This window comes from Erpetoichthys calabaricus, chromosome 2 (assembly GCF_900747795.2).
Source record: "Erpetoichthys calabaricus chromosome 2, fErpCal1.3, whole genome shotgun sequence".
Classification (NCBI taxonomy): Eukaryota; Metazoa; Chordata; class Cladistia; order Polypteriformes; family Polypteridae; genus Erpetoichthys; species Erpetoichthys calabaricus.
In genome coordinates, this window is record NC_041395.2 from 270,221,172 (window position 1) to 270,234,369 (window position 13,198).

The 13,198-nt window shown below is 35.2% G+C and overlaps 1 protein-coding gene across 3 annotated transcripts in view; it reads left to right on the plus strand.

Moving 5' to 3' along the window:
* Positions 1-13,198, plus strand: part of LOC114645594 (A disintegrin and metalloproteinase with thrombospondin motifs 14) — a 328,718-nt gene that overhangs the window by 261,891 nt on the left and 53,629 nt on the right. For all 3 annotated transcript variants that reach the window (XM_028793429.2, XM_051922924.1, XM_051922925.1), the window contains 2 exons: positions 2,465-2,578; positions 11,010-11,158. In XM_028793429.2, coding sequence (XP_028649262.2) covers positions 2,465-2,578; positions 11,010-11,158 — 263 coding nt within the window. The remainder of the gene's footprint in view (positions 1-2,464; positions 2,579-11,009; positions 11,159-13,198) is intronic.

Below are 13,198 nucleotides of genomic sequence, written 5' to 3' on the forward strand. Positions count from 1 at the left end.
AGACACAAAAAAAAGACAACAGTTCATGTTAGAATAAAAAAAACTTTTATTTTTTGAGGCTCTTGATTCTGGCAAAAAGAAAAAAGATGTTGGCAGTGAATTTGGAATTTCGCCATCGACACTGTCAACTTTCTTGAAAGACCGAACAGAAAAAGAAAAAAAATCTCAGGTTGCAAACATATGCGAACTGCTGCATTTGAAGATGTCAAAAAAGCAGTTTTTATGTGGTTCAGTGATGCTCGTTCAAGGAACATTCCTATTATTGTGGTACTCATTCAAGAAAATGTGAGGTTTCTAAACTCTCTTGGGACCTCCCCCAACTGGACAACACACCGAAGAGCATCCAGAAGTGCGATCACTGTGTCTGTGGAAGACTGTTTATCCATTGAATGGGCAACAGCAGGCTCACAGCTCTACTGCGGCTCGCCACTGAAACAAACAGAAAAGATCTCGATGGGTAGTGCAACAAACATTGTAAAGGGAACAGCATTACTTGGCCACTAACCTAGCCACAACCCTGCCTGACTGCTGTGTCTGTGTATAGAAGAGTGGTAGATCACGTTACAATAAATAACCGTGCTGTTCCTGTTTCAAGCTGAATAAAGCTGGTTTTGCTAAAGTACTGAGACTTAGTCTCGTGTTTTGGAGTGCAAGACAGGGACTTATATTGCAATCACGATCTTTTAGGTTTTGCTTCTGTGGCGCCTCACTGCACTGCTGTGAGCCTGCTGTTGCCCTGCCCTGGCAACGGACAAACAATCTTCCACAGACGCAGCAATCGCGATTCAGCATGTCATTCCTGTTGGGTAGGGGGTGGGTCCCAAAACAGTTCAGAAACCTCACAATATAAAGAAGAAGAAAAGGATGATTTGGCTTCTGATTGATAACTGTGCTGCCCACAACATGCTTCCACATTTAGATAATGTTCGCGTTGAATTCCTCCCAGCCAATTGCACAGCAGAGCTTCAGCCATTGGATTTGGGCATAATTCGCACCCTGAAAGAGTATTATCGCAAGGAAATGCTGAGAACATTCTCATCAGCATAACTTGTAGAGAGGAGGAGATTAAAATTAACGCAAAAGAAGCTATTGAAATGATTGCAGATGCCTGGACGCAAGTTAAAGAAAGCACTATAGTGACAAATATAGAATCTCATTACTATGAAATTTTCATTACAACAAAATATTTTTTAGGTCCTTGGCAGTTCGTTGTAACGGAATTTTACCTGTACAGTAATCCCTCGCTATATTGCGCTTTTCCTTTCGCGGCTTCACTCTATCGCGGATTTTGTATGTAAGCATATTTAAATATATATCGCGGATTTTGTGCTGGTTCACGGATTTCTGCGGACAATGGGTCTTTTCATTTCTGGTACATGCTTCCTCAGTTGGTTTGCCCAGTTGATTTCATACAAGGGACACTATTGGCAGATGGCTGAGAAGCTACCCAACCTACTTTTCTCTCTCTCTCTTGCTCTGACATTCTCTGCTCCTGACGTAGGGGGTGTGAGCAGAGGGGCTGTTCGCACACCTAGACGATACGGACGCTTGTCTAAAAATGCTGAAAGATTACCTTCACGTTGCTCCCTTCTGTGCAGCTGCTTCGTGAAGCGACATGCTGCACGGTGCTTCGCATACTTAAAAGCTCGAAGGGCACATATTGATTTTTGATTGTTTGTTTTTATCTGTCTCTCTCTCTCTCTCTGACATTCTCTGCTCCTGACGGAGGGGGTGTGAGCTGCTGCCTTCATTGCAACTGCTTTATACGGCGGTGCTTCGCATACTTAAAAGCCAAACAGCCCTATTGATTTGTTTGCTTTTCTCTCTCTCTCTGACATTCTGTGCTCCTGATGTGCACTCCTTTGAAGAGGAAGATATGTTTGCATTCTTTTAATTGTGAGACGGAACTGTCATCTCTGTCTTGTCATGGAGCACAGTTTAAACTTTTGAAAAAGAGACAAATGTTTGTTTGCAGTGTTTGAATAAAGTTCCTGTCTCTCTACAACTTCCTTTGTTTCTGTGCAAATCTGTGACCCAAGCATGACAATATAAAAATAACCATATAAACATATGGTTTCTACTTCGCGGATTTTCACCTTTCGCGGGGGGTTCTGGAACGCAACCCCCATGATCGAGGAGGGATTACTGTATTTCATTTGCATTCCAAAATCCTGATACATAACAATCTGAGGCTTTTTCTCATGTTCAACTGGGGACAGGAGCAACAAAATAAATAAATACATCACCATCATAGTAGCAAAATAAATCTATGTCTAATTAAGAATGTTGTTATGATAGCTAAAGGGAAACAGCAGTAACATGGGTAAGTAGTTTGTCTGATAGTGGAAATGAAGTAAAGCTTTAAACTATTGACATAAACATGATCAGATATACTACAGCTTAAAATCCCATTGTATCAGAAAGAAAGAGTATAAGCTAAAATTTTTTTTTTTTTTTTTTTAAGTTCAGAACATTTGACCCCTGTAAGCAGCTTTGGTGTAGTCATCCCGATAACCAGTACTTCTGCAAAACAAAAAAGGGTCCACCTCTTGATGGAACAGAGTGTGCCTCAGGAAAGGTAAAATATGCTGATATATGTTTAATTCATCTAATATATATGATTTTATGTGTTTACTACAATACTGTATATCCCATCATATGATAGTATATAAAATTATGGACAAAATAAAAAAAGACTTTTGAAATCTTTTGAGTGATGAAAACCTAATCATTTTTAGTTCTATAAAGTGAAATTTCAACTTTAAGACATTTTTAAGGGTTGGAACATCATGTTTATTGTGCATGCAGAAGCACAAAATGTAACACTGGGAACAGCTTATAAGGTTAAAGAATATGTTCATTATTCTTCAAGTCAAAGTTTCTTCTTTACCATCATAGTATATTTTACTTTACCACATGAAACTGCATTCTAAAATGAAGCATATTTTATAAGTTTAAAAAAATTACTAAGCCAGCTCTTACATTTTACAATGGTGCGAATCGATACTGAGGTCCCTTTGTAAAGAAAAGCTTTAAAACTTACCAAATCCATCCACTTTAACGTAGTACATTTAAGTTCTGTGTTTCAGAGGTATGCTTGTAACAACAAAAGTAAACTGAAAAAAAGAAATTTTATCAGAGATTCATGGTACTACAGGTAGATGCACATATGATTTTCATTGTACTTTGTTCACATAACAATAAATCTGAACTGAACTGATTATACTGCATTGTATTTTTAGTCATTTTTGAAAGAGTCAAGTTACATTTTGTGTGACATGTATTGTGCACACACGATAAAAAAAAAATTAGTAAAGGCAGAGTGTTCAAAAGAGAAGATTGAAGCACCACAAACCAATTTTCAATTTTTTTAATGAATGAAGTGCTTTTTAAAGATATAATAATAAAATAACTGAGCAAAATGTCTTTGAATGAGTAAATTCACTGACACTGATAGCAATCTATCTGTAAATATACAGGGAGAACATGCAAACTCCATTTGGAACTTGACACTATGAGGCAAAAATGACATTTCTATACTACCACCACTAACTATGCTAAAACACCAGTACTAAATTTACTAAACTTCATCCTGATTAAACATAGGTGAAATGGCATTTTTGAAGTGGCCCAAGTGTATGTGTGCATGAGTGCGCACACGAATGTGTGTGTGTTGTACATCTCTTGTGTTCTGTGATTGCTGGGATAGCTTCCAGCTGCCTCGCAACCCTGCCTTGGATATGTGTTCAGTTGTTACCACCTGATTGCATGCCACATACCTGTTCAATAAAGCACATGCATGTATTATCAATTTTGAGGCAGTAGGCAATATTTTTGTGAAATAAAGAAATGAGTTTTATATAGTGAAAGAATATTACAGATCATAAGTGTGCCTTTTTAATTTATTGTCTAGTTGTCTACATAACAGAGAAAGAATTCAAATCCAGGTATCAACTTTCAATAATATTAATAATGGTGCCTGGCAGTGATTTTCCAATGTGAACCCAAGCCATTGGGGCTGAAAGAGTGCTGCAGAAGAAGACAAATGGGGTAGGTGGCAAACTGAAGTATACAACCGGCCATTTTTAAGATGACTAAATCTCACTGCAATTGTTTTGCAATATGTGTGTAATCTCAAGATGCAGATCAATACTCAATAACATTTTTGGCTTGAAAAATTAATGTATTTGAAAATTTTTAAAGCTTTTCTTTATAAGATGACTCCAGTACCCATAAGCTTCATTATAAAACAAAGGAGCAGTCTAGTTATTTTTTTAATTATAAAATATATTTCACTTTAGAACATAATTCAATATGGCAAACTAATATATACAGTACCATGATTGTGAAGAAATAACTTTGACATGAAAAATACCAAACCTATTCTTTAAGGAGTTCGTATTTTTGGTCAGGTGATTGAAGATACACTTATACTACTGGTCAAAAGTTTTAGGACACCTGAATTTGTCTTGTTTTTCTTCAAATGTAATCACTTGAAATGCAATGAATAACCTTAAAGAACGAAAAGGTAAGCAATAGAAGGCCAGCAGTTTAAAATTCAAGTTCAGGTTAGCAAAAACTGAAAAAAAGGAAATATCATAATATTACAAATGGGCCTTCTTCAGGGAACAACTAATAGGTTGCAACCTACAGATGATATGCAGCAGTTAAAAGTAAATTAAGTAAATAATTTGTACAGATGTCCCAACATCCTTTGATTACTTAAAATCCCTCTGTCTCTCTTAAAGAAGAGTTGGAACTAACTGTGTTACAATGCCCTCTGAAGTACTACAAAGACAACATTTCAGTGATAATGGCAAGAAAATGGTAATTAACAAATGAAATGAGACAGAGCATTATTACACTTACAAGTGCAGGCCTTTCATTTAGAAAAATTGAAAATCTATAAGGCCTTTCAAGATAACTGTCATTTGCTTACAATGCAAATAAAAGGGTACAGGGTGTTGTTAAGATTATCTAACAAAATATCTATCTATTTCCTGATAAGCTTGGTGTCATGATCTGGGAGTCCCGAAAGCACAGGTACCAAAAACAATTCCCCCGCTAGAGGGGGGAAAACACAGTAAAAATACCCTGACTAGAAACAAAAAGGACCAAGATGAATCTTGATAAAAATGAAAGGTTTATTTTCACAAAAGGCTTGTCAAGCCCCAAAGCCCCGAAGAGCACAAGGAGATACATGAAAAAGCAAGGCAGGCACAGCAAACAAGTTCCAAAACAGAATCCAAAATTTGTGGAAAATGGAGTAGAGGTTCAAAAATAACAATAAACACAGTCTTATTCTGAAATCCAGAGGTGAGGTCAAAAACAGAGCAAAACCTCAATAATCACAGTTCCAAAGCAATATCCAAAAACGAAGTTGAAAAACAAAGCACAGGATCGAAAACCCAGAAAACAAGATGTACTGTAGCAATAATACAGAAACACGCCAAAACTTTCCACTGCCTAGCATGTTCATAGAACCGCTAGGAACTATGGGAGGCCCTCACTTAAATAGAGTCAAGGGACATTTCTGTTGGGTTATAACCTAGGCCCCACCCCTTTCTCAACAAACACACACAGTAAAATGTTAAAAAGAAACATTAATACAAATAAATGATTCAAAATTAAACAAAATAGACAAGAAACACAACTGTGAACACCAACCAGGGGGAAAATGCAGCCGAAACATGACAACTGGTTCATGTGTCAGGACACTATTAATTTATTTTTCTTCAGCATTCAGTATTATCTAGTGTAACATATTGATTGATACATTTAACAATATTAATGTTAACTAAATTACAAACAGTAATGGATTCAAGACTTTCTTTTAAGTTGTTTGCATAATAGATTTTCAAACTGGCATTCAATGAAATACTGAGGTTCTGCAAGAGTGTTTTGTCTCCTTTAGTATATACAATGTGTACCAGTTACCTGAAACATGAGAATAATCATTTCTTAGTCTTCAAATATGCAAATGACACTGTGGTGATAAGACTGGGGAGGATGAAGGCCATTACGTAAATCAAGTTCACTGGTTAGTGAATTGATGCATTAGTACCAATAGTAATATCAAAAAAGCTAAAGGATGGTATTTAACTCTAAGAAACCAAAATCTGTATGTTCACCACGTATTCTTCAAGGAGAAGAAATAGAAAGAGTGATTGAGTATATTAAGGATCTTGCATTGATAATAAGCTAAATTGGTACATAATTTAAAAAAAATATAAATTCCAATGTAGTCTGCATTTATTTTTTCTCTGTGATCACAGATCTTTCAATGTGGCTTGGCTTGTAGCCTGAAGGTTTAGCATCTGTCAAAGGGTGATTTTTAGGTGCTTCAGTCATTTGGTTTACTTACTTTTTTATTGGGTGTGTTTTTTTGTTTTTTTTTGTTTGCTGGAGACCACTTACCATTTCCAGGGAACCAGGATTGCTGCCACAGTGTAGGAGAAAAGGTGTAGTGTCATGGGGTTCCTGGTGTCATGGTACCTGGAAGCATAGTCAAATTGTCAGCGTTTTGATTTTTTTTATTTTGGACTTGATATCTGAATTTCATTTTTCTTTCTGTGCCTATGCTTTTTGCAAGTTATTTTTGTTTGTTTTTTGTGAAATTTTGGTTGTTCATTACTTTTGTTTTGCTTAAATGTTTAAAAATAATCATTCATTTATTATTATTTTTTAATATAAAATGACTTCACTTGAACACACATGTGAAAATGACTTGTAACTCTTGACAAAATCATCTTCAGGGTTCATTATTTTCTAGTTTTGTTTGTTCTTTGGATTTTGAACAATACAGTACACAGACCCAGTGAAATAATTAAGATGAAGCAGAAATAGTGAACGCTAATGAAATATATAGTACTTGTTTTTATACTGCTTATATACATCAAACAGACAATGTTATGCACTTATGACTTCAGGGAACTGTAGGAATTATGATTTGATAAATATACTGTATCTTTTAAAATAAAACCAGCAATGGCAGGGGTATTTTGTGAGCAGGATGAAAACCTTTCCTCTGGAGTCAAAAGAAACTGACCTGTCTGACTAATTAAAATTTGTATGCTGTTGCAAATTTTTTATTAAAATTAACTGCATATTAATTGCAATTTATCTTCTTTCTTTATAGCATATTAATATTTTTCAATAAAGCTGAAATAACTTGGTCATTAATTTCTAATAAAATAACAGTTTTAATAATATTTTGCCTATTAAATTCTGAATAATTTTTTGCATAATTAAATATTATAAATAATATTTTGCATATTAAATTATTCCAGTTAATTTATAGGACGGTTTTGTGTAACAGGAACATTGCCCAGTGACCACCAAACAGCGGGGGTTGCTATAATAGTTGGGAAAATCTACACATATGGTTTGGACTGCTGTGTTGTAAGACAATATACCAAAAGCACTAACAAGTACACAATTAAATATTAAAAACAGAAACATAAAATTGTGGTTCAGCTTTTATGCACAGGTTGCACTTAACCATATGATACACATGAGTCAACTCTGCAGCTGTTACCTGGAGAGGAGGAGGAGCAATTAATTAGATTGAAATATGTATAGACTGGGGTTTTAATTGCAAAGGATAAACTGAAAAAAATGTTTAAATATGTATCAGAGGGCGGCACGGTGGTGCAGTGGGTAGCGCTGCTGCCTCGCAGTTGGGAGATCTGGGGACCTGGGTTCGCTTCCCGGGTCCGCCCTGCGTGGAGTTTGCATGTTCTCCCCGTGTCTGCGTGGGTTTCCTCCGGGCGCTCCAGTTTCCTCCCACAGTCCAAAGACATGCTGGTTAGGTGGATTGGCGATTCTAAATTGGCCCTAGTGTGTGCTTGGTGTGTGGGTGTGTTTGTGTGTGTCCTGCGGTGGGTTGGCACCCTGCCCGGGATTGGTTCCTGCCTTGTGCCCTGTGTTGGCTGGGATTGGCTCCAGCAGACCCCCGTGACCCTGTGTTCGGATTCAACGGGTTGGAAAATGGATGGATATGTATCAGATATGGTTAATTATTTAGATGTTTTAAATTGTGCATTGTCATTAAGTGTATCATTTATAGATTATAAAATAAGTCTAATTACCTCAGCCTTCAGCCTAAATGGATGGAAGTATTACCATGATCAATTTGCACTGATTATTGTCTAGTTTTATTGGTTACAGTATAATATAGGCTAATGCAGGTTTATTAAACATAACAATAAAACAACAACAATTGTATGCTCTGGGGTAAGTGTAAATGAAGTATAAAGAATCGAGTGATTCCATTCTGTGTCATCTGCTGTTTAACTGCTGAAACATGGGTAGCACCTACACTGTTTCAGGTCAGATAAACCTCCATGGGAAAATGAAAAAGCTCAACGACAAGGGTATTCCTCGCCAGGGAGAGATGTTGACTCACTGACATTTTATCTCACACTCAGACCTGTATCTCGACATCCTCTTACGTTTCAAGGGCGGACTTGAATTAGCAGACAACTTTGTGCATTGTCTTTTGATTAATTAAACTGTGCAATGTGATTTTTTTACCATCAATATCTAAACACAGCATATTGGCAACAATGCTGCTGATGTGCAATCTCACTCAGCATGCAATGCTCGTATGTCTGCAATGTTGACACAACATGAAAATGAAACTCATTCATTCTACTTGTATACTTGGTTTGCTTTTAATTGTTCCTATGTTATTCTTAACACTCTGAAGAGCTAGTGTATATATGAAACAATGTGTATGAAAATATGGTAGTACACTGTATTTTATGTTCCAGTATGGGATGATAAGGGATGAATGGCAACTGTATTGGTTTGTGTGGATGAAGACCATCATTAGGAAACAACACAGGAAACTATCATGTATCATTAATAGACTTGACTTCATTAGGTGCTGCTTTGTTAAATGTGAGGTGCTGTCGGATTGACCAGATTAAATTAACAAATTTAGGGATTGCATTAAAAAGTTTACTCACAGAAATTCTATTTTTAATTAAGCCCAAAAGAACTGAGCTTCAGTTAGTCAAGTGAAGACTTTATCTTCTGTAGTGTTCAGGATTTAAATGTTTATATTACATTAAATTGAAAAATGAAGCCCTGGTCATTACACTACACAAATGATTCATTTATATTAGTGTTGGTGTAAATGAGGCTGCTATTTTACTAGTAAAAGTCCTTTAAGACCAAACCTTAAAGTTAGGTAACATATATTATTTCTCAGGTGAGTCATCATATTTTTCTATATTATCATTCTGTAATCTCGATGCATTTTGTAATAGTAAATGTAGTCCTGAACATTATAATACTTGGTGTGATCTTAAATAGAAGTATAAATTGTAACAGTAGTTAACTACTTGTTTTTAATGTAAAAATGTGCATGCTACAACTTTTAGAATACTTTCATGGTTTCTGTAGCTGTCTTTTCCTTTACATGACAGCTTTACTGGGTAAGTAAGTAAGTATGTCCAGCATCTCTGTATCAATCAGATACTAAATACGTCAGTTGTGGTCTCTAGATGTTGTTATTGAGCCAAACTCAATTATTGCCTTTATGGCAAAAATATGTAAAAAGAAAAATCTATACCTTTATGTGAGAGTTCTACTGGTTCAGAGAAGTAAGTGTGTCAGATACCCTTCATATCAATCATATATTATATATTGTATGTTCTGTGTGCTAGCTTGCTACTGCTTGGTGTACATTATTCATATTGCATCTTTCATCATTTCTCAGCATATGTATTCATGCAAATGCATTATATGTGTTCATGTACTGAAGTGAATGTCAGAAAGGGAAAAATTAATTTGCTTTATATCAACCACTGGCAATGAGTACAGCTTACCAAATTCAGTCAATAGTCAGTAGCAGTCACACCAGAATTATAAGTTCTGGGGGAAATTATAGTTTTTCCTAAATAACACCACTACTACCCTAAGTCCACACCCCCTGTACTGGGTAATTCTTTGGAATCAGCTGGCGACTCAGTAATCCTTGTGCATTGTGCTTGCAGGGGGCTTGACTAGTACATTGTTTAACCCTTAAGACTTGCTTGCAAGTTTCTAGGTATTGCTTTTATATTTTTTGACAGACTTTTTTATTATTTTTAGTGTGACTTTATGGATTAGTTTACTATATTGCTGGCATTATATTTCATAAAATTACATCTCTGCAGTAAAAGTAATATATACAGTGTAATTACAAGTTCTTAATACAGGCATGATTATTTTCTGTGCAATTAAACATATACATTTTATAATATAAATATTAAACATAAATATACATTTTTCCTAAGCTAAAAGTTTATGCTATGTTATCCAAATGTCAAATTTAAGATTTATCAACATTAAATGATATCTATATCCATCCATCCATTATCCAACCCGCTATATCCTAACTACAGGGTCACAGGGGTCTGCTGGAGCCAATCCCAGCCAACACAGGGCGCAAGGCAGGAAACAAACTCCGGGCAGGTCGCCAGCCCACCGGAGTGATATCTATATAAAACGAAATTTTTATGTGATAGCACAATGTCTGTGATATAAATTTTCATGACTAGGACTGCCCAAGATGTAATTTTTAATTTTGACATGTGAATTTGGTTTGGGAATAGCTTAAATATTATCAATACGCTACCATGAAGCAGGTTTAAACACTAATTTAAAAGTTTGTTACATTTTTCATGTACTGAAACACAGATTACAGTTTTGATTATTGTGTATGTTATGGCATCCTATATTGTTAAATGTTAAATCATCTAGTTTATTGTTTAAATTTTATTCCTTGTTAGGTTTGCATCTTTAAAATTCTAAAAATGCCATTTTGTAACAGATGTCTTTTAAATATGACTTTCCCAATTACAATCCATTTCAAAATTTAAAGGTTGGCAAAGTTACCTTTTAGCTGTTCACAATCCATGAGCGCTTTGAGTAGTGAGAAAAGTGCTATGTAAATGCAAAGAATTATTATTATTATTATAAATGATAAACTATATTTTTTTCTTTATTTTTGTGCCTAGTGGTGTTTTAAAGGTCATTGCATATGGAAGACTGCAGATCAAATTTACAACCAGGATGGTAACTGGGGTTCATGGGGCAAATTTGGATCTTGCTCCAGAACCTGTGGTGGTGGAGTCCGTTCTCGCAGCAGACAATGTAACAACCCACCGTAAGTACATGAGAACATAGCCGTGTAAAATGCATGGTTCAAAAAACACTAGTAATCATTGAAAATTGGTCTGTTTTGTTAAGGTATGAAAGATAATGGAAAACCACAACACCTGTGAATTGTAATGCAGATTTCTTATTTATTGCACATGGTAACATGCACTTTTTGGAATGTTCCAGTGTATAAGGACTTCATCTGAAATAATAGTGAAGAATGTCAGAGTAGCAGAAAGCTGACATAAAACTGGGTCATTTTAATCTGGTACACAGCGGTTAATATGATCACTGTGCATGTGTAACTGTGAAGAAACCATTCGTGGAGCAAGATATTTATAAATGTGAAAATATTACAGAGGATAAAATCTCAAATTGGTATTTTTGCAACAAGCAGAACTGCACCAGTATCCGAAATTTTTTTTCTCACATTTAATTACAATTTGTGTATCTTTAGCATTTGTTTTAACAAGAAATGCTTTTCAACAAATAAGATTCTATTATCAAAGTAAATTTAAGTAAACTACCATATGGCCTACTTAAGACAGTGCTGCAATTGTTGCAATAATTCGTTTCTGCCAAGTTCACTTTTGCAATTGCAGTGTCCTGTTTCCTATCTATTAGATGAAACTTGGAAAAATATGGAAACTAAAGTTCTTTCATGGGAAAAATATGGAAACTAAAGTTCTTTTATGTGCACTGTAACTCCATTGAAGAAACACCTTCCCCTACCAAAGGTTCCTAGATTAGTTAGTAAGGACACCGATATTCCATGTTTTTTGAGCTACAAAGTTAGAGGTAGATATTGCAAACAAACCCTGCAGTTAATTTTATAGTATTTTTATTATTATAATATAATAATAACAATATATTTATATTAACTGTAAATGCAGAAAACTTGGTTACATAGTGGTTAGTGCTGTTGTTTTACATCTCCAGGTGACAACAACAGGTTAAAATTCCACGTCTGTCACTTTCAGCATGGAGTTTGCACATTCTCCCTGTATATCCATCCATCCATTTTCCAACCCGCTGAATCCGAACACAGGGTCACGGGGGTCTGCTGGAGCCAATCCCAGCCAACACAGGGCACAAGGCAGGGAACCAATCCTGGGCAGGGTGCCAACCCACCGCAGTCTCCCTGTATATTTTTCCATATATCCCAATTTTCTTACAAGATTATTAAAAATTGTTCTATTAGAAATAGTGTTATTGTATTCCACATGATGTCCTGCCCAAGGTTGTCTCCTGTCTTATAGAAGGATGAATAGATTGTTATTCTAAAGTCTCATATGATGTTCCTTCCTTCCTCAATTTAAGTAATTCAAAATGTTTATTAGACCAACAGACTAAATAATTGTTTGTTAAGCTCAGTTGAATAAGTGCTTCTTTTTATCCAGAGGAATTTTCATCTGTAGACTGAACTTAGGTCAAGGACTTATGTCTAGATAACATTGCTTTTATTTAGTGTATTTTGCATTACCCTCCGAGTATATGATTATTCACTATAATAGTATATAGTAGTTCATTTGTATATGTCAAGACATTTGCCAACTCAAATTTGAACTGTAGTGAATAAGTGTGGATATGTTTATAAACCCATCTAACATTAAAGCCTTTAGTACTTCAAAGTGGACAGCCATAACAAATTGCCAAAAAATATTATAGTTTTGTTTGTTCTTGCTAATTTTTAGAAAACTATTTTTTTCCTGTTGATATTTCAAACAGCAATTAGACATTAATAACTACACAGTTTAGTCACAGTCACTAGCTATTGTGTATTACACAAAATTGCCCTACCTGACTTAATATAACTAATATACCTGTTGACCAAGTGCACATTACATTTTGAAGATTGCAATTTGTTTTCATTTTCTGTTTCATTTATTAAAAATAAGGAGTGCTAAAACCCCAATGTATATATTAAAAAAATTGCTATAGCTACCATACAGTATATATTTCTAAGTAAATATTGCATAGTGTTTTTTGTGGTCATCATTGTGTTTTTGATTAGTAGCATATTGATTTGCATGTTGTTGTTTTTTTT